The sequence below is a fragment of the Oncorhynchus mykiss genome, chromosome 2 (genome assembly GCF_057628025.1).
Source record: "Oncorhynchus mykiss isolate SJ-2025 chromosome 2, ASM5762802v1, whole genome shotgun sequence".
Classification (NCBI taxonomy): Eukaryota; Metazoa; Chordata; class Actinopteri; order Salmoniformes; family Salmonidae; genus Oncorhynchus; species Oncorhynchus mykiss.
Window position 1 is genome coordinate 90,068,867 of NC_143023.1, and position 19,350 is coordinate 90,088,216.

A 19,350-nucleotide genomic window follows, 5' to 3' on the forward strand; every position below is an offset into this window, starting at 1 on the left:
TGATTGACTAGACTGCACAATGCAGGATTGTTGCTCTGATTGGCTTTGTTTGTGAAAGTCATGTGTCATGATCATAGAGTGCAATTAATGCTTCCTTTGAGCTTTGAGTCAAATTTAAAGGAATTGAAGCAAAATTATCTTGATGGGAATCTCATTAATGAGAGTCACAGATCATCTATCCAAACTAACAGTTTTTAGTTCCAAGAAGATCTTAGTTCCTGTTGCTAACATGACTTTTCACGTCAGAGTATTACAACAGAGTCAAAGCATGACCACTTTCCCTATAGCTCTGGGATTGTTGCCTTGAACATTTAAGCAATAAGGCACGGGGGGGGGGTATGGCCAATATACCACGGCTAAGGGCTTTTACTTACGCAAGACGCATCGCGGAGTGCCTGGACACAGCCATTAGCCGAGGTATATACCATATACCAAAAACCACGCCTTATTGCTATTATAAACGGGTTACTAAAGTCATTAGAGCAGTAAAAATAAATGTTTTGTCATACCCATGGTATACGGTCTTATATACCATGGCTGTCAGCCAATCAGCATTCAGGGCAGGAACCACCCAGTGGTTAATGCTTGTAAGATCACTTGTCTCTGTTTATGTACAGTATTAGGTTATAGTTATGGAGTGTTTTGTGTGTCTTACTGTCTGATGTTCTTGATGATGGTCTCCATCACCTCCTCCCAGCCGTAGGCCTTCACTGAGTGGATGTTCTCTACGATCTCTGAGGTCAGAGCCAGACGCCTGCTGATTAACCCTGCTCTTTTCTGCCTGATCATAGGACCCCCCCAAACACACACACACACACACACACACACACACACACAGAAAATAAGACACACACACACCATATTGATACAATTAATGAGACTTTTCAACTTCAGAGAGATGGCTGAGAACATAAACATGAAGACTTAATAGGTTTGGATGTTAATTAACAATATTTATTTCTGGATCAAAAGAGTTTTGTGTGGAACAGTGAAAGTTGTGCCCATCTGAATAGGCAGTTATTCCTACTTTGTTGACATTTCTCAGGGGCACAGGCCATGCCGTTCTGTTCTATGTGGGTAAGATGAGATCAGTGGCGGAGATCAGAGATACCTGTCCTGTACAGACCCATCTAGAGTGCACAGTGTGTGTGTGTGTGTGTGTGTGTGTGTGTGTGTGTGTGTGTGTGAACTCCTGTACAGTCCAGTACCCACCTGTGAGGCCCCATCTTCTGAGAGAGGCAGGCCTGTATGATGCCCAGCAGGGTGAGGGCAGCCAGGGCACAGAAACCATTCACCTCGATCAGCTCCCAGATCAACCCCACACACAGGATGCACTGCAGAGGGGTGATCCACACAAAGTGGGCCAGGCCAAGACTCTGCAACACACATACACATGAATGTATGAAGAGAAGACACACGCAGTAACATGTATATGTACACAGAACACACTCACACACAAACAAGCAAAAGCACAACAAAAATATATATGTAACGACAAATCTACAATACATATTTACATATTTTACACCATGTGTCTTCAACCCTCCCAGGCAAATCGGCAACCCATAGCAAAAAAACATTTTTGTTGTTTTACAATCAGGTGAATGATAATTTTATTTTACCTTTATTTAACTAGGCAAGTCAGTTAAGAACAAATTCTTATTTTCAATGACGGCCTAGGAACAGTGGGTTAACTGCCTGTTCAGGGGCAGAACGACAGATTTGTACCTAGTCAGCTCGGGGATTTGAACTTGCAACCCTCCAGTTACTAGTCCAATGCTCTAACCACTAGGCTACCCTGCCGCCCCATAATGGCAAAGAGAAGTAATCAACATTTTAAAATTAATAGATTTGGTACATAGTTTTTCAGAATTTTGACCTCCCCACATTATAATTGGAAGAGGAAGTGTAAACTCTTATATAGCCTATTAGCTAGAAAGGTAACTCCAAAACACATTTTCAATAAAAGAAGCTGTTAAGCTGGTCAAAGGTTAGCCATGTGTTGGCAAAAATGTATGTCCAATTCAGGAAAGCTCACCAGCAGCCAGCGGCACTTGCCACACTGGTCAACTATTCGCAGGTGCTTTTTCTAAGCCTATGTGAGATACCTCATTGAATGTGAATAACTCCAGTGAGTGTATTTAGCTCCAGTGAGTGTAATTAGCTCCAGTAAGTGTAATTATCTCCAGTAAGTGTAATTAGCTCCAGTAAGTGTAATTAGCTCCAGTAAGTGTAATTATCTCCAGTAAGTGTAATTAGTTCAATATTAGAAGTTGAGAAATAAAGTTGACATCGTGAGAGAAAATATTCTCCTATTTTCTACTCTCGGTATGTAATTACAATTTTGTTTATTCTGTTGCTGTTAGTGATATTCATGAAATAATGAAATAATAAAATAAATAATTGACATAATTTGAGTCAATTGGAGGTGTACCTGTGGATGTATTTCAAGGCCTATCTTCAAACTCTCTGCCTTTTTGTTGGACATCATGGTAAAATCACAAGAAATCAGCCAAGACCTCAGAAAAAAAATTGTAGACCACCAGTCTAGGTCATCCTTGGGAGCAATTTCCAAACACCTGAAGGTACCACATTCATCTGTACAAACAATAGTACGCAACTATAAACACCATGGGACTGTCATACCGCTCAGGAAGGAGACACGTTCTGTCTCCTAGAGATGAACGTGCTTTGGTGTGAAAAGTCCCAGAATAACAGAACAACAGCAAAGGATCTTGTGAAGATGCTGGAGGAAACAGGCACAAAAGTATCTATAACCACAGTAAAACGAGTCCTATATCGACATAACCTGAAAGGCCACTCAGCAAGGAAGAAGCCACTGCTCCAAAACTGCCATCAAAAAGCCAGACCACGGTTTGCAAATGCACATGTGGACAAAGATCGTACTTCTGGTCTGATGAAACAAAATTAGAACTGTTTGGTCATAATGACCATATTTATGTTTGGAGGAAAAAGGAGGAGGCTTGCAAACCAAAGAAAGTACAGTTGAAATCGGAAGTTTACATACATTTAAACTCAGTTTTTCCACAATTCCTGACATTTAATCCTAGTAAAAATTCCCTGTTTTAGGTGAGATAGGATTACCACTTTATTTTAAGAATGTGAAATGTCAGAATGATAGTAGAGAGAATGATTTATTTCAGTTTTTATGTCTTTCGTCCAATTCCCAGTGGGTCAAAAGTTTACATACACTCAATTAGTATTCAGTAGCATTGCTTTTAAATTGTTTTCCTTGGGTTTTCCTTTTGCCACAACTTTGGAAGTATGCTTGGGGTCATTGTCATTTTGGAGGACCATTTTAAGACCAAGATTTAACTTAACTGATGTCTTGAGATGTTGCTTCAATATATCTACATAATTTTCATGTAGATCACAACATGATACTGCCACCCCCATGCTTCACGGTTGGGATGGTGTTCTTCGGTTTGCAAGCCTACTCCTTTTTCCTCCAAACATAACGATGGTCATTATGGCCAAACAGTTCTATTTTTGTTTCATCAGACCAGAGGACATTTCTCAAAAAAGTATGATTTTGTCCCCATGTGCAGTTGCAAACCGTAGTCTGGCTGTTTTATGGCGGTTTTGGAGCAGTGGCTTCTTCCTTGCTAAGCGGCCTTTCAGGTTATGTCGGTATAGTGCCCATTTTACTGTGGATATCGAAACTTTTGTACCTGTTTACTCCAGCATCTTCACATGGTCCTTTGCTGTTGTTCTGGGATTGATTTGCACTTTTCGCAACAAAGTACGTCAATCAGACCCTTTGCTATGAGTCTCGAAATTGAGCTCAGGCGTACCCTGTTTCCGTTTATCATCCTTGTGATGTTTCTACAACTTGATTGGAGTCCACCTGTGGTAAATTCAATTGATTGGACATTATTTGGGAAGGTGCACACCTGTCTTTATAAAGTCCCACAATTGACAGTACATGTAAGAGCAAAACCCAAGCCATGAGGTCAAAGGAAAACTCCGTAGAGCTCCGAGACAATATTGTATGGAGTCACAGATCTTGGAAGGGTACCAAAAAAATTCTGCAGCATTGAAGGTCCCCAAGAACACAGTGGCCTCCATCATTATTAAATGGAAGAAGTTTGGATCCACCAAGACTATTCCTAGAGCTGGCCGCCTGGCCAAACTGAGCAATCGGGGGAGAAAGGCCTTGGTCAGGGAGGTGACCGAGGACCCGATGGTCACTCTGACGGAGCTCCAGAGTTCCTCTGTGGAGATGGGAGAACCTTCCAGGAGAACAACCATCTCTGCAGCACTCCACCAATCAGGCCTTTATGGTAGATCTCCCTCACTAACTTCAAGCATTGGCTGTCAGAGCAGCTTACCGATCGCTGCAGCTGTACACAGCCCATCTATAAATAGCCCATCCAACCTACTACCTACCTCATCCCAATATAAAAAAATAAAAAAATTCTGCTCTTTTGCAAACCAGTATTTCTACTTGCACATCTTCATCTGCACATCTATCACTCCAGTGTTATTTGCTAAATTGTAATTACTTCGCCACTATGGCCTATTTATTGCCTTTCCTCCTTACTTAAACAATGACCCTAAGCACACTGCCAAGACAAAACACAGGAGTGGCTTCGGGACAAGTCTCTGAATGGCCTTGAGTGGCCCAGCCAGAGCCCAGACTTGAACCCGATCAGACATCTCTGGAGAGACCTAATAGCTGTTCAGTGACACTCCCCATCTAAGCTGACAGAGCTTGAGAGGATCTGGAGAGAAAAATGTGAGAAACTCCCCAAATACAGGTGTGCGAAGCTTGCAGCATCATACCCAAGAAGACCTGAGACTGTAATCGCTGCCAAAGGTACTGAGTAAAGGGTCTGAGTTGTTTATTTTATTATTTATTTTTTTTATTTTATTTTTTATACATTTGAAAAAATGTCTGAAAACCTGTTTTTGCTATGTGATTATGGGGTATTGTGTGTAGATTTAATAAATTTTAGAATAAGGCTGTAACATAAATAAATGTGGAAAAGGTGAAGTGGTCTGAATACTTTCTGAATGCATAATAACTCAATCATAATTCATATACATAGTTTCTCAAAACTGATTCTTAGCATTAAAGGGACATTTCTAAAATGTTATTCATCATCTCCAGCACCACCCCAACATCAACATATGTGAAAATGGCATGTTTCTATGTTTTGTCATAAACAAGTGTTTCCAATGATATCGTCAACCAATTAGTAGGACATTAGTAGGTAATGCCTACTCATAATTGGTTAAAATCACACAATGGTGTCATTGGAAACACTTATCTTCCCCTATCTTCTTTACTACAAAACATAGAAATGCGCAATTTTCACATACTGTACAAATCCAATCAAATCTATTTTTATTGGTTACATACATATATTTAGCAGATGTTATTGCAGGTGGAGCGAAATGCTTGGGAACCATATTTAGGTAGCCTGTTTGGTGTTGGGTTTTGTGGGTGATTGTTCCTGTCCTTATTGTCCTGATTTCCTTGTTCTGTGTTTATATGCACCAGTATTAGGCTGTTTCGGTTTTCGTTACGTTTATTGTTTTGTAGTGTTTGTATTTAGATTTGTGTTGCTTCAGTTTAATAAACATGGATCGCAATCTACACGACGCATTTTGGTCTGACTCTCTTTCACATAAAGAAAACCGTGACAGAATCACCCACCACAACAGGACCAAGCGGCGTGGTAACGGGCAACAGCAACAGCGGCGCAAAGAGGAATGGTCTTGGGACGATGTATTGGACGGCAAGGGTTGCTACACATGGGAGGAGATCCTGGCGGGAAAGGATCGCCTTCCATGGGAACAGGTGGAGGCAGCTAGGAGAGCAGATGCAGCTGGAGAGAGGAGCCGGCGATATGAGGGAACACGGCTGGCAAGGAAGCCTGAGAGTCAGCCCCAAAAATTTATTGGGGGAGGCACACAGGAAGTGTGGTGAAGCCAGGTAGGAGACCTGCGCCAACTTCCTGTGCTTACCGGAGTGCGAGAGAGACCGGGCAGGCACCGTGTTATGCGGTGGAGCGCACGGTGTCCCCAGTGCGGGTACACAGGCCGGTGCGGTACATTCCAGCTCTGCGTATCGGCCGGGCTAGAGTGGGCATCGAGCCAAGTGCCATGAAACCGGCTCTACGCATCTGGTCTCCAGTGTGTCTCCTTAGGCCGGCTTACATGGCACCAGCCTTGCGCACGGTGTCCCCGGTTCGCCTGCATAGCCCAGTGCGGGCTATTCCACCTCGCCGCACTGGCAGGGCGACCGGGACCATTCAACCGGGTAAGGTTGGGCAGGCTCGGTGCTCAAGAACTCCAGTGCGCCTGCACGGCCCAGTCTATCCGTCACCACCCCCACGCACCAGCCCTCCGGTGGCAGCCCCCCGCACCAGGCTGTCTCTCCGGCCCATCCTTACAGGGGCTCCCTCCTCTCCAGCGCTGCCAGAGCCTTCCTCTCCAGCGCCGCCTGAGCCACCCGTCTGCCCAGCGCCGCCTGAGCCACCCGTCTGCCCAGCGCCGCCTGAGCCGCCCGTCTGCCCAGCACCGCCTGAGCCACCCGTCTGCCCAGCGCCGCCTGAGCCGCCCGTCTGCCCAGCGCCGCCAGAGTCGCCCGTCTGCCCAGCGCCGCCTGAGCCGCCCGTCTGCCCAGCGCCGCCTGAGCCGCCCGTCTGCCCAGCGCCGCCTGAGCCGCCTGTCTGCCCAGCGCCGCCAGTGCCGCCCGTCTGCAAGGAGCCGCCAGTGCCGCCAGTCTGCAAGTGGTGAAGCCAGGTAGGAGACCTGCCGCCAGTCTGCAGTCAGCCAGGGGCCGCCAGTCAGCCAGGGGCCGCCAGTGCCGCCAGTCAGCCAGGGGCCGCCAGTGCCGCCAGTCAGCCAGGGGCCGCAGCCCAGAGGCGCCAGAGCCCCTCAGCCCAGAGGCGCCAGAGCCCCTCAGCCCAGAGGCGCCAGAGCCCCTCAGCCAAGAGGCGCCAGAGCCCCTCAGCCCAGATGCGCCAGAGCCCCTGCCACTCTGCCCAGAGCCCCTGCCCCTCTGCCCCGAGCTTCCGCCCCTCTCCCCCGAGCAGCCGCCCCTCTGCCCCGAGCAGCCGCCCCTCTGCCCCGAGCAGCCGCCCCTCTGCCCCGAGCTGCCGCCCCTCTGTCCCGAGCAGCCGCCCCTCTGCCCCGAGCTGCCGCCCCTCTGTCCGAGCTGCCGCCCCTCTGTCCCGAGCTGCCGCCCCTCTGTCCCGAGCTGCCGCCCCTCTGTCCCGAGCTGCCGCCCCTCTGTCCCGAGCTGCCCCTCTGTCCATTGAGAAAGGTTGCCGTGGTTAGGAGGCCACGGAAGCAGACAATAAAGCGGACTAAGACTATGGTGAAGTGGGGGCCACGTCCAGCACCAGAGCCGCCACCGCGGACAGATGCCCACCCAGACCCTCCCCAATAGGTTCAGGTTTTGCGGCCGGAGTCCGCACCTTGGGGGGGGGGGGGGTACTGTCACACCCTGACCATGTTTTGCTTTGTATGTTTCTATGTTTTGGTTGGTCAGGGTGTGAGCTGAGTGGGCATTCTATGTTACATGTCTAGTTTGTCTAGTTCTATGTTTGGCCTGATATGGTTCTCAATCAGAGGCAGGTGTTTGTCATGGTCTCTGATTGGGAACCATATTTAGGTAGCCTGTTTGGTGTTGGGTTTTGTGGGTGATTGTTCCTGTCCTTAGTGTCCTGATGTCCTTGTTCTGTGTTTATATGCACCAGTATTAGGCTGTTTCGGTTTTCGTTACGTTTATTGTTTTGCAGTGTTTGTATTTAGATTCGTGTTGCTTCAGTTTAATAAACATGGATAGCAATCTACACGCCGCATTTTGGTCTGAATCTCTTTCACATAAAGAAAATCGTGACACTCACAGACCTGTAACTTCTTCTTTAAGAGGCTCCTCTGTCCTCCACTCGTTACCTGTATTTTTGGCACCTGATTGAACTTGTTATCAGTATAAAAGACACCTGTCCACAACCTCAAACAGTCACACTCCAAACTCCACTATGGCCAAGACCAAAGAGCTGTCAAAGGACACCAGAAACAAAATTGTAGACCTGCACCAGGCTGGGAAGACTGAATCTGCAATAGGTAAGCAGCTTGGTTTGAAGAAATCCTTTGTGGGAGCAATTATTAGGAAATGGAAGACATACAAGACCACTGATAATCTCCCTCGACGCAAGATCTCACCCCGTGGGGTCAAAATTATCACAAGAACGGTGAGCAAAAATTCCAGAACCACACACTAGGGGGACCTAGTAAATGACCTGCTGGGACCAAAGTAACAAAGCCTACCATCAGTAACACACTACACCGCCAGGGACTCAAATCCTGCAGTGCCAGACGTGTCCCCCTGCTTAAGCCAGTACATGTCCAGGCCCGTCTGAAGTTTGCTAGAGAGCATTTGGATGATCCAGAAGAAGATTGGGAGAAAGTCATTGGGTCAGATGAAACCAAAATATGACTTTTTGGTAAAAACTCAACTCGTCGTGTTTGGAGGACAAAGAATGCTGAGTTGCATCCAAAGAACACCATACCTACTGTGAAGCAGTAGGGGTGGAAACATCATGCTTTGGGGCTGTTTTTCTGCAAAGGGACCAGGACGACTGATCCGTGTAAAGGAAAGAATGAATGGGGCCATGTATCGTGAGATTTTTAGTGAAAACCTCCTTCCATCAGCAAGGGCATTGAAGATGAAACGTGGCTGGGTCTTTCAGCATGACAATGATCCCAAACACACCGCCCGGGCAACGAAGGAAGAAGTAAGAAGCATTTCAAGGTCCTGGAGTGGCCTAGCCAGTCTCCAGATCTCAACCCCATAGAAAATCTTTGGAGGGAGTTGAAAGTCTGTGTTGCCCAGCAACAGCCCCAAAACATCACTGCTCTAGAGGAGATCTGAATGGGGGAATGGGCCAAAATACCAGCAACAGTGTGTGGAAACCTTGTGAAGACTTACAGAAAACGTTTGACCTCTGTCATTGCAAACAAAGGGTATATAACAAAGTATTGAGATAAACTTTTGTTATTCACCAAATACTTATTTTCTACCATAATTTGCAAATAAATTCATAAAAAATCCTACAATGTGATTTTCTGGATTTTTTTTTCTCATTTTGTCCGTCATAGTTGAAGTGTACGTATTATGAAAATTACAGGCCTCTCTCATCTTTTTAAGTGGGAGAACTTGCACAATTGGTGGCTGACTAAATACTTTTTTGCCGCACTGTACTTGTAGATATGGTTAAAGTGACTATGCATATAAGATTAACATAGAGTAGCAGTAGCGTAAAAGAGGGGTTGGCGGGTGGAGGGTGGCGGGACATAATGCAGATAGCCCGGTTAGCCAATGTGCGGGAGCACTGGTATTGAGGTAGTATGTACATGAATGTATAGTTAAAGTGACTATGCATATAAGATAAACAGAGAGTAGCAGCAGCGTAAAAGAGGGGTTGGGGGGGCACACAATGCAAATAGTCCGGGTAGCCATTTGATTACCAGTTCAGGAGTCTTATGGCTTGGGGTAAAAAACTGTTGAGAAGACATTTTGTCCTAGACTTGGCACTCCGGTACCGCTTGCCATGCGGTAGTAGAGAAAACAGTCTATGACTGGGATGGCTGGGGTCTTTGACAATTTTGAGGGCCTTCCTCTGACACTGCCTGGTGTAGAGGTCCTGGATGGCAGGCAGGTTAGCCGCAGTGATGTACTGGGCCGTACGCACTACCCTCTGTAGTGCCTTGCGGTTGGAGGCCGAGCAACGGCATCAACCAGGAGTTGATGCAACTAAATGTTGCAGCTGTCGAACCTTTTGAGGATCTCAGGACCCATACCAAATCTTTTTAGTTTCCTGAGGGGGAATAGGCTTTGTCGTGCCCTCTTCACGACTGTCTTGGTGTGTTTGGACCATTCTAGTTTGTTTTGATGTGGACACCAAGGAACTTGAAGCTCTCAACCTGCTCCACTACAGCCCCGCCGATGAGAATGGGGGCGTGCTCGGTCCTCCTTTTCCTGTAGTCCACAATCATCTCCTTAGTCTTGGTTATGTTGAGGGATATGTTGTTATTCTGGCAACACCCGGCCAGGTCGCTGACCTCCTCCCTATAGGCTGTATCGTTGTTGTCAGTGATCAGGCCTACCACTGTTGTGTCATCTGCAAACTTAATGATGGTGTTGGAGTCGTGCCTGGCCATGCAGTCATGGGTGAACAGGGAGTACAGGAGGGGACTGAGCACGCACCCCTGGGGAGTTCCAGTGTAGAGGCTCAGTGTGGCAGATGTGTTGCTACCTACCCTCACCACCTGGGGGCGGCCCGTCAGGAAGTCCAGGATCCAGTTGCAGAGGGAGGTGTTTAGGATCCTTAGCTTAGTGATGAGCTTTGAGGGTACTATGATGTTGAACGCTGAGCTGTAGTCAATGAATAGCATTCTCACATAAGTGTTCCTTTTTTCCAGGTGGGAAAGGGCAGTGTGGAGTGCAATAGAGATTGCATAATCTGTTTGGGTGGTATGCAAATTGGAGTGGGTCTCTAGTTTCTGGGATAATGGTGTTGATGTGAGCGATTACCAGCCTTTCAAAGCACTTCATAGCTAAGGACGTGAGTGCTACGGGTCTGTAGTCATTTAGGCAGGTTGCCTTTGTGTCCTTGGGCACAGAGACTATGGTGGTCTGCTTGAAACATGTTGGTATTACAGACTCAATCGGGGACATGTTGAAAATGTCAGTGAAGACACCTGCCAGTTGGTCAGCACATGCCCGGAGCACACGTCCTGGTAATTCGTCTGGCCCTGCATGATCACACAGCATGATCACACAGTTGTCCGGAACTGCTGATGCTCTCATGCATGCCTCAGTGTTGCTTGTCTCGAAGCGAGCATAGAAGTGATTTAGCTTGTCTGGTAGGCTCGTGTCACTGGGCAGCTCGCGGCTGTGCTTCCGTTTGTAGTCTGTAAAAATTTGCAAGCCCTGCCACATAAGACGAGCGTTGGAGCTGGTGTAGTATGAATCAATTTTAGCCCTGTATTGACGCTTTGCCTGTTTTATGGTTCGTCGCAGGGCATAGCAGGATTTCTTGTAAGCTTCCGGGTTAGAGTCCCGCCCCTTGAAAGAGGCAGCTCTACCCTTTAGCTCAGTGCGAATGTTGCCTGTAATCCATGGCTTCTGGTTGGGGTATGTACGTACAGCCACTGTGGGGACGACGTCTTCGATGCACTTATTGATAAAGCCAGTGACTGATGTGGTGTACTCCTCAGTGCCATCGGAAGAATCCCGGAACATGTTCCAGCCTGTGATAGCAAAATAGTCCTGTAGTTTAGCATCTGCTTCATCTGACCACTTTTTTATAGACCGAGTCACCCGTGCTTCCTGCTTTAATTTGTGCTTGTAGGCAGGAATCAGGTGGGTAGAATTGTGGTCTGATTTACCAAATTGAGGGCGAGGGAGAGCTTTGTATGCGTCTCTGTGTGTGGAGTACAGGTGATCTAGAATTTTCCCCCCTCTGGTTACATATTTAACATGCTGATAGAAATTTGGTAGAACTGATTTACGTTTCCCTGCATTAAAGTCTCCGGCCACTAGGAGCACCGCCTCTGGGTGAGCGGTTTCCTGTTTGCTTATTAACTTATACAGCTGACTGAGTGCGGTCTTAGTGCCAGCATCTGTCTGTGGTGGTAAATAAACAACCACGAAAAGTATAGCTGAAAACTCTCTAGGCAAGTAGTGTGGCCTGCAATTTATCACAATATACTCTACTTCAGGAGAGCAAAATCTAGAGACTTCCTTAGATTTCGTGCACCAGCTGTGTTTACAAATATGCACAGACCGCCCCCCCTCGTCTTACCGGAGTGTGCTGTTCTATCTTGCTGGTGCAGTGTATATCCTGCTAGCTGAATATCCATGTCATCATTCAGCCACGATTCCGTGAAACATAGGATATTACAGTTTTTGATGTCCCATTAGTAGGTAATATTCGTGATCGTACCTCGTCTAATTTATTGTCCAATGATTGCATGTTGGCGAGTAGTATTGACGGTAACGGCAGCTTTCCCACTCGCCTTCTGCGGGTCCTCACGAGACATCCGGCTCTTTGTCCTCTGTACCTGCGTCGCTTCCTCTTGCAAATAACGGGGATGTCGGCCCTGTCGGGTGTTTGGAGAATGTCCTGTGCGTCCTGCTTGTTGTAGAAAAAAAATCTTCGTCCAATCTGAGGTGAGTGATCGCTGTCCTGATATCCAGAACCTCTTATTTACCGTAAGATCTGGTTGCAGAAACATTATGTTCAAAATAAGTTAAGAATAACGCGGAAAAACCCCCACATAATAGCACAATTGGTTGGGCGCCTGTAAAACTGCTGCCATTTCTTCCAGCACCATTTTAACTATATAGGCCTAGGTCTAGATATTTTTTTTTTTTACCTAAGCCTTTATGTGTTTTACATTTTTCCTAATTGTAGGCTACTACAATTTTTTAAACACTACCTCACTGCTTTAGCACGTGGCCACATTCACATGTGTTTCAATATGAATTCTTTAAGAGACGGGTGGGTCTAAGGCTTTAGAGGGTGTAAATGATGCTAAATGGGCATAAACAAAGAACAGCACTGTAGCTGATCAATGTGAAGGTTATCTTTATTATACAACAATTTTTGGTTTGGCTAATCTGGGAACCTGGTGAAATAATGTTCAGAGAATCCATGTTGGCAATTTGGTGAAATGATTCCTTTTCTAAATATTCAGTATGATTCCCAAGAATTGATGTAGAGCAAGTGTGAAAATCTAAACGTTCGAATGCCTTTTCCTTCTAAATTGGATTATAAATTGCTCAACTTTTAAGGCAGCATTACTTCCTCATGTTTCCTCTAACTACAGTGTATGATACGCCATTTTGAAGAACTGAGTCTGTATCTTTATCCAATGTAAAAAAACACAATTTCCAATTGTAGGACATAAGACTGAAAAGAGACGGTGGATCACACATGTTGATGTTGGGGTGGTGCTGGAGATGATGAATATGAAGTTGAATAAAACAATACGATCTAGCTGGCCTGCTCACATGTGAGATTTGTTTCAGAGTGCCCGAAATCAAGTGAAGTGTTAACCGTCTTCCCCTTTATCCAAAAAGCCTAGATTGGAGGGCTTGGCAATGTAAACTCATGCTAGTTCGTAGAGATAGCTTTGGGCTAAGCCACAAGAGAGGAGAATAGAGAGCTTGGGAACAAGTGAGAGTTTGAGGCCACATCCAATCCAGGTGATAATTGCCTAGGAGCAGGTAGCAGAGTGTATTGACATTCAACACCCCTGCTCTAGGACTCCTAACGTTCAGCCTTCACTAGCCTAGCTACGGCTAAATTACACACCCCTCTCATCCCATGTTGGCTTGACAAATGGCTGGCTTCACTTGTTTTCTACCACTGAGCACTGACATAAGGCTCATGCCCAAGCCTAACAGGAGTGGAGAAATGTGCTCGGAGTGTGACTCACATTTTTTACGTCCTTCTCACATTGACATCTGCATGATGTATGATTTTACAGGGAGGTTGGAGTTGCCTGGCTGCGTGTGTATCTCGAACTGGGATTCGGCCCATGCTGCAGTTTTTTTGTTACCACATAGTTCAATTGGGAGATATTCAAGGGAGCACAGCTAGTGTTGTGGTGTCTCAATTCGTAGAAAGCATAGCTTGGTGTTTGGATGCCGATGCAACACTGATTCAAAGTAGTTGAGATTGCAAAATGTCACTCCTGCCCTTGACTACGGTATACTGGCCCAACCTGGCCCCTTCAACCTGGCCCCTTCAGCCTGGCCCCTTCAGCCTGGCCCCTTCAGCCTGGCCCCTTCAGCCTGGCCCCTTCAGCCTGGCCCCTTCAGCCTGGCCTCTTCAACCTGGTCCCTTCAACCTGGTCCCTTCAGCCTGGTCCCCTCACACCACCATGGCCACCTAACTATCCCCTAACTAACTGGCTCATTCAAATCCCCCATTTTTCACCACTAAAACTCTTCCCCCATTGTCTTCTGACACGTTTCGTCACTCTTATGCAACGGTGAAGAAAATCACGCTTTCTGACATAAGACAATGCTCTTCTTGATCATTGTTATAGAGGAGAATGCATTCTCAGTCGACTAAACTGGTAAACTGACAGTTAATAAGTAGATTACTTGGGTCCTTACTTCTCATCAAGATTATTGAGGTTGAGTTTAGGGTTAGTATAGCAGATGAGTTGGGTGGTTCTTACCTCATCCAGCTTGTTGAGGTGGGCTGACATCAGGCTAACCAGCTGACCTGTGCTGATCTTGTCCAGGACCCGGCTGGACAGCTTGAGAGTCTGAGGTGTCAAAGGTCAGGGGTTAGGACAGACACAAAGGGTTAAAAAGCTGTAGCAGGAGAGGCTGCAGTGTGACACTAAGAGGGTGTTGCAGCCACACAGCCCGACACTCACACAAGAGTCTGGCTACACTGAAGAGGGCAATGTAGATCTTCATGCCTGCCAAGGTGGTGGCATGCCAAAGATGTGCCCATACACACTCACCCACACCCTGCCCACACAAACACACACACCACCTCCCCCCACACCTTCTTATAAATGAGGCTGAAGAGAGCGATGCGAATCTGCATGCCCAGGTGGTGCAGTCCAAAGATGGCTGGCTGCAGGAGCAGGAAGCGAGCAGTGAAGAGAAGACAGAGACCCAGGGCTAGGTAGTAACCCTGCTCCCGCTCAGGGGCATGGATGGGGTCAAACGAGCCGATTATACGACCCAGGAGCTGGGGCTGCACTGTCTTCGACGCCTCCTGTAAGAAAAGAGAGAAAAAAAAACATCCAGAGACATTGATGTAAAGAGTTCAGAATATATCCCACAAAATACAATTTAGTGGCAGCTTGATATCATTGTCTTAACTATGTACCTCTAGTCTTATTTCCAATCAACTCTGAACTGAACTGATGGGCATTCCTAGAAGGTTCCACGGGGAACACCCCACACCACTAGGTTACGCAAGACCTGCTACTGACGTCAGCTTCCTCTCCGAGCCAGGGACACTGGGATACTCACACTGCAGTGACACATGCATCTTCTCCATACTCTGGTCATGCCACTAAGTCACTAGTAAGTAACACACACGTACAGGACAGAACAGGCTAACAGCCAGCCTGGGTTGGGTTGAGGTCAGTTCCATTCCAGTTCCAACTCTCTCCATCAATTTAGGAAGTGAATTTGAACTCCTTGTCAACTCCTCATTGACAATAAATGGGTGCTTTTTTTTCATTCTTTAATTGGAAATGTCCATTTCCCTCCTGAATTTAAATGGAATTGATCACACACACAACCCTAGCAATGGTATAACACGTCTGCTGTCACAATACATGACATGTTCTCATATGTGAGATATTGTCATGTGCGTATCACAGTATATTTAGGTGCTGGGTGAAATAACACTATAATAAGAACCAAACAGTGACCTACATTTGAAATACAAAGTGATTCATCATCTGGTATCGTACTAATAAAGTATGGAGGCCTTTTTGACAAACGTGGCCAACTCCGGTGCCCACAATGTGTGCAGGCTTTTGCTCCAGCCCAGCTCCAACACACCTGATCAATTAGACTGTTAAACTGCAGCCTCTCCAGGTAACCGTTGGCCAACTGTGCTTTATGCGGAGAGATGGACTCACCCCAAAGTACAGCAGGATTCCGTAGAACACAAAAGGCCAGAGGAAACAACGGGAGAGTGCCCGCAAGAGCCGAGGCTTCTTCTTGGCCGATGCCACTTCTCGGTCCCATTCTCTACACCAAGAACACAGACCAGAGGAGTTAGAAACTGTTAAAAAACACAGCTAACAGTAAAAGTAAAGTAGGGGCACATTGTTCAGGGCACTGGTGTATAACCTGGGTGATTTGTGATTTGTGCAGAGACCTTAACAAATGAGGGAGAACAAGAGGAAAGAGAAAAAGATGACAACATTTATGAGAAAAATAGAGCAAGGAGGGAGGGAGAAAAGCAGAGAGGATGAAAAAATGTGAAAATGTGAGAGAGAGAGAGAGAGAGAGAGATTGAGCGAGAAAGAGAGACAGAGAGAGAGTGAGAGAGAGAGAGAGAGAGAGAGAGAGGGTGAGAGATTGAGAGAGAGAGACAGAGAAAGAGAGAGAGACAGTGAGAGATTGAGAGACAGAGAAAGAGGGTGAGAGATTGAGAGAGAGAGAGACAGAGAAAGAGACAGTGAGAGATTGAGAGAGAGGGAGACAGAGAAAGAGAGTGAGAGATTGAGAGCGAGAGAGACAGTGAGAGATTGAGAGAGAAAGAGAGAAAGAGAGACAGAGAAAGAGTGAGAGAGAGAGAGAGAGAGAGAGAGGGTGAGAGATTGAGAGAGAGAGACAGAGAAAGAGAGAGACAGTGAGAGATTGAGAGACAGAGAAAAAGTGTGAGAGATTGAGAGAGAGAGACAGAGAAAGAGACAGTGAGAGATTGAGAGAGAGAGAGAGAGAGACAGAGAAAGAGAGAGAGACAGTGAGAGATTGAGAGAGAAAGAGAGACAGAGAAAGAGAGTGAGAGATTGAGAGACAGAGAAAGAGAGAGAGACAGTGAGAGATTGAGAGAGAAAGAGAGACAGAGAAAGAGAGTGAGAGATTGAGAGAGAGAGACAGAGAAAGAGACCGTGAGAGATTGAGAGAGGGAGACAGAGAAAGAGAGTGAGATATTGAGAGAGAGAGAGAGAGAGAGAGAGAGAGACAGAGAAAGAGAGAGAGACAGTGAGAGATTGAGAGAGAAAGAGAGACAGAGAAAGAGAGAGAGACAGTGAGAGATTGAGAGAGAAAGAGAGACAGAGAAAGAGAGTGAGAGATTGAGAGAGAGAGAGACAGAGAAAGAGAGAGAGACAGTGAGAGAGACAGTGAGAGATTGAGAGAGAAAGAGAGACAGAGAAAGAGAGTGAGAGATTGAGAGAGAGAGACAGAGAAAGAGACAGTGAGAGATTGAGAGAGAGGGAGACAGAGAAAGAGAGTGAGAGATTGAGAGAGAGAGAGAGAGAGAGAGACAGAGAAAGAGAGAGAGACAGTGAGAGATTGAGAGAGAAAGAGAGACAGAGAAAGAGGGTGTAAGAGAACACGTGCGCGCATCATAGATTGAGGGACCATACCAACCTGTTAATTCAATGTAAAGTTCAAATTCCCATGCAGCTACCAACAGTATTTGGCAGATTTAAAAAATGACCCGGTCATTTATCACTCTCCGGGCATCTGGTCCTTTTAAAGGTTGACTTTTACACCCATTTAGAGGGCTGCTGGCACCCTTTACCGTGACGCTGCCCCTGCCCCCCACCTATTAGGGGCCCCCGCAGCAGGATAAGGGTTGTGTTTGCATTGTTTCGGGGGCGAAAACACGGGTGGCATTTAACGGGTGGCCTAAGATCCTTCCCTTTTTTCTTTGTTCTTTCTACAATCCTCTCAAAGGTGTGACATTTACTTGCTCTTAAATAACGGGGACAGAGCGGAGAGGAGAGGGCAAATACAGTGAGGGGAAAGGGGAGAGACAGAGAGAGAAAGGGACAGAGAGATTGGAGAGAAAGTGAGATTGAGAGAGAGGAGGACGTTAGAGAAAGAAAGCCCAGCCTGACTCATCCCGTCTCCAGTGTGTTTGTTTGGGACACGCTAAGGTTTATGTTTGTCTGTCCACCTCCAACCAAAAAGCATCCCATATTTAAGGTTGGGGTTGTCTGTCTAGAATTTCCAGTTCCTTAGCTAATCATCGCAATCATTGAATGGGCGGTGGAATGAATGGGGGGTTATTACAGTAAATACACTTAAAGAGCAGTAAGAAACATAAATTATCAACTCTCACAACTCAACAAGACAACAACAAAGAAAGGACCAACAACAATGCCAACAGGAACACTCAATTTGATATATTGATATAGCATTAGGCTAATCCTCTATCAAAATATTTTGTGTTCTATATCATTCATATGGCTGGAATCAAATGAATAAGACATAAGTAAAAATAGGTTCTCTAAGTAGGCTAATGTATGTGCCTACATGTGTGTAATCCAATTGGTTTCTAATTTTGTATTTAGTAACTTCCAATGCCGCACACGTCTGTGATTCTGATTTAGATTAAGAATAATAGTTATAAAATGGTTATATCAATTTAATATGAGTCCAATGTGCCTTACATTTTCATAAAGTGAGGCACTTTGGCTGCTACAAACCTTTCTAGTCGTTCAGAAAGATTGTCTGCGAGATCAAAATATGGTGCTTTATAAACATCTGTCAACTCCAACTTCTTTCTGAAGCCCTTCCTCAACAGTGGAGATGTCCACCTGCAAAACAACCAAATGGGTATAGGAGGTTAGGTTGTTAACAAACTCCTATCACATTTATCCACTCACACAAGCGAACACATTATCCCACTGAGCACAGACATAATTTAAAGTCCTGTTTTGATTTACATTTGATGTAGTTATTAATTCATTTTAATTCAACATTACATTTTTTTTAAATGTCACCATGTCATTGGATTTAGGTTAACAGTTGGATGAAAAAAATACCAAATTCCCTCATGTTTAGGACTTTTTGCAAATCCAATCAGTTTTCTACGTTGATTTAACATGATTTTAAAATGACATGTAAACAACGTTGATTCAACCAGTTTTTGCACAGTGGAAAACTCACAACAAGTGAGTTGGCTATACAGCGTGTATAGAATATAGCCTACTTCTGGGGTACCTACATAGGTCAATGTCCTCCGAAGTTGACCACAGATCGGCCAAATCAATAAATGTATAAATTAATTAAGCAAACGCCCAGTCGTATCTATAGGGTGACAAAATCAAACAGCAAGCAAATAGCAGAGTGTATGTAGCTGGAGAATTAGGCCTACTACATCTTAGATAGCTATATAGATAGTTAAATGATAGCTGAATATCTATTTGTTTAAAAAAAATATATAGGCAATCCTGAGTAGGCTATGTGCATTATAATGAGTTTTGGGATGACATGGGATTTTCTAATGGCAGGAAGCGTGTGGTGAGTAGGCCTATTGTAGACTACAAGATGACAATGTAGAAGTCTTTTACGCGCCTGAAAAATAACGAAGGATGTTTAGTATCAATTACACATTTCATACAAAGATAATCATTATGAAAGTTGGAGGACAATCGACACGTGACGCACTGGAGCGCAAAAGGGCTGCTGGAATTTCCTCTCAGAGCAAAACAGGACACAGAAACTGTCTATGGTGCATAGTTGCCCTAAAAGTGACCATTGAAACATCTATAAAATAATAAATAAGATCCCTGGGACCTACCTTGACCTGACCTGGTCCCCGTTCAACAACAGTGCGCTCTCCAAATCTAGCAAAC

At 45.6% G+C, this 19,350-nt stretch overlaps 1 protein-coding gene across 1 annotated transcript in view; it reads right to left on the reverse strand.

Moving 5' to 3' along the window:
• LOC110499460 (cystic fibrosis transmembrane conductance regulator) overlaps nt 1–19,350 on the reverse strand; it is an 81,188-nt gene that overhangs the window by 61,229 nt on the left and 609 nt on the right. The window contains exons 2-7 of the mRNA XM_036958645.2: nt 18,199–18,309; nt 15,670–15,781; nt 14,574–14,789; nt 14,236–14,325; nt 1,213–1,376; nt 656–781 (exon numbers count right to left, since the gene is read on the reverse strand). Of these exons, the coding sequence (XP_036814540.1) occupies nt 656–781; nt 1,213–1,376; nt 14,236–14,325; nt 14,574–14,789; nt 15,670–15,781; nt 18,199–18,309 (819 nt within the window). The remainder of the gene's footprint in view (nt 1–655; nt 782–1,212; nt 1,377–14,235; nt 14,326–14,573; nt 14,790–15,669; nt 15,782–18,198; nt 18,310–19,350) is intronic.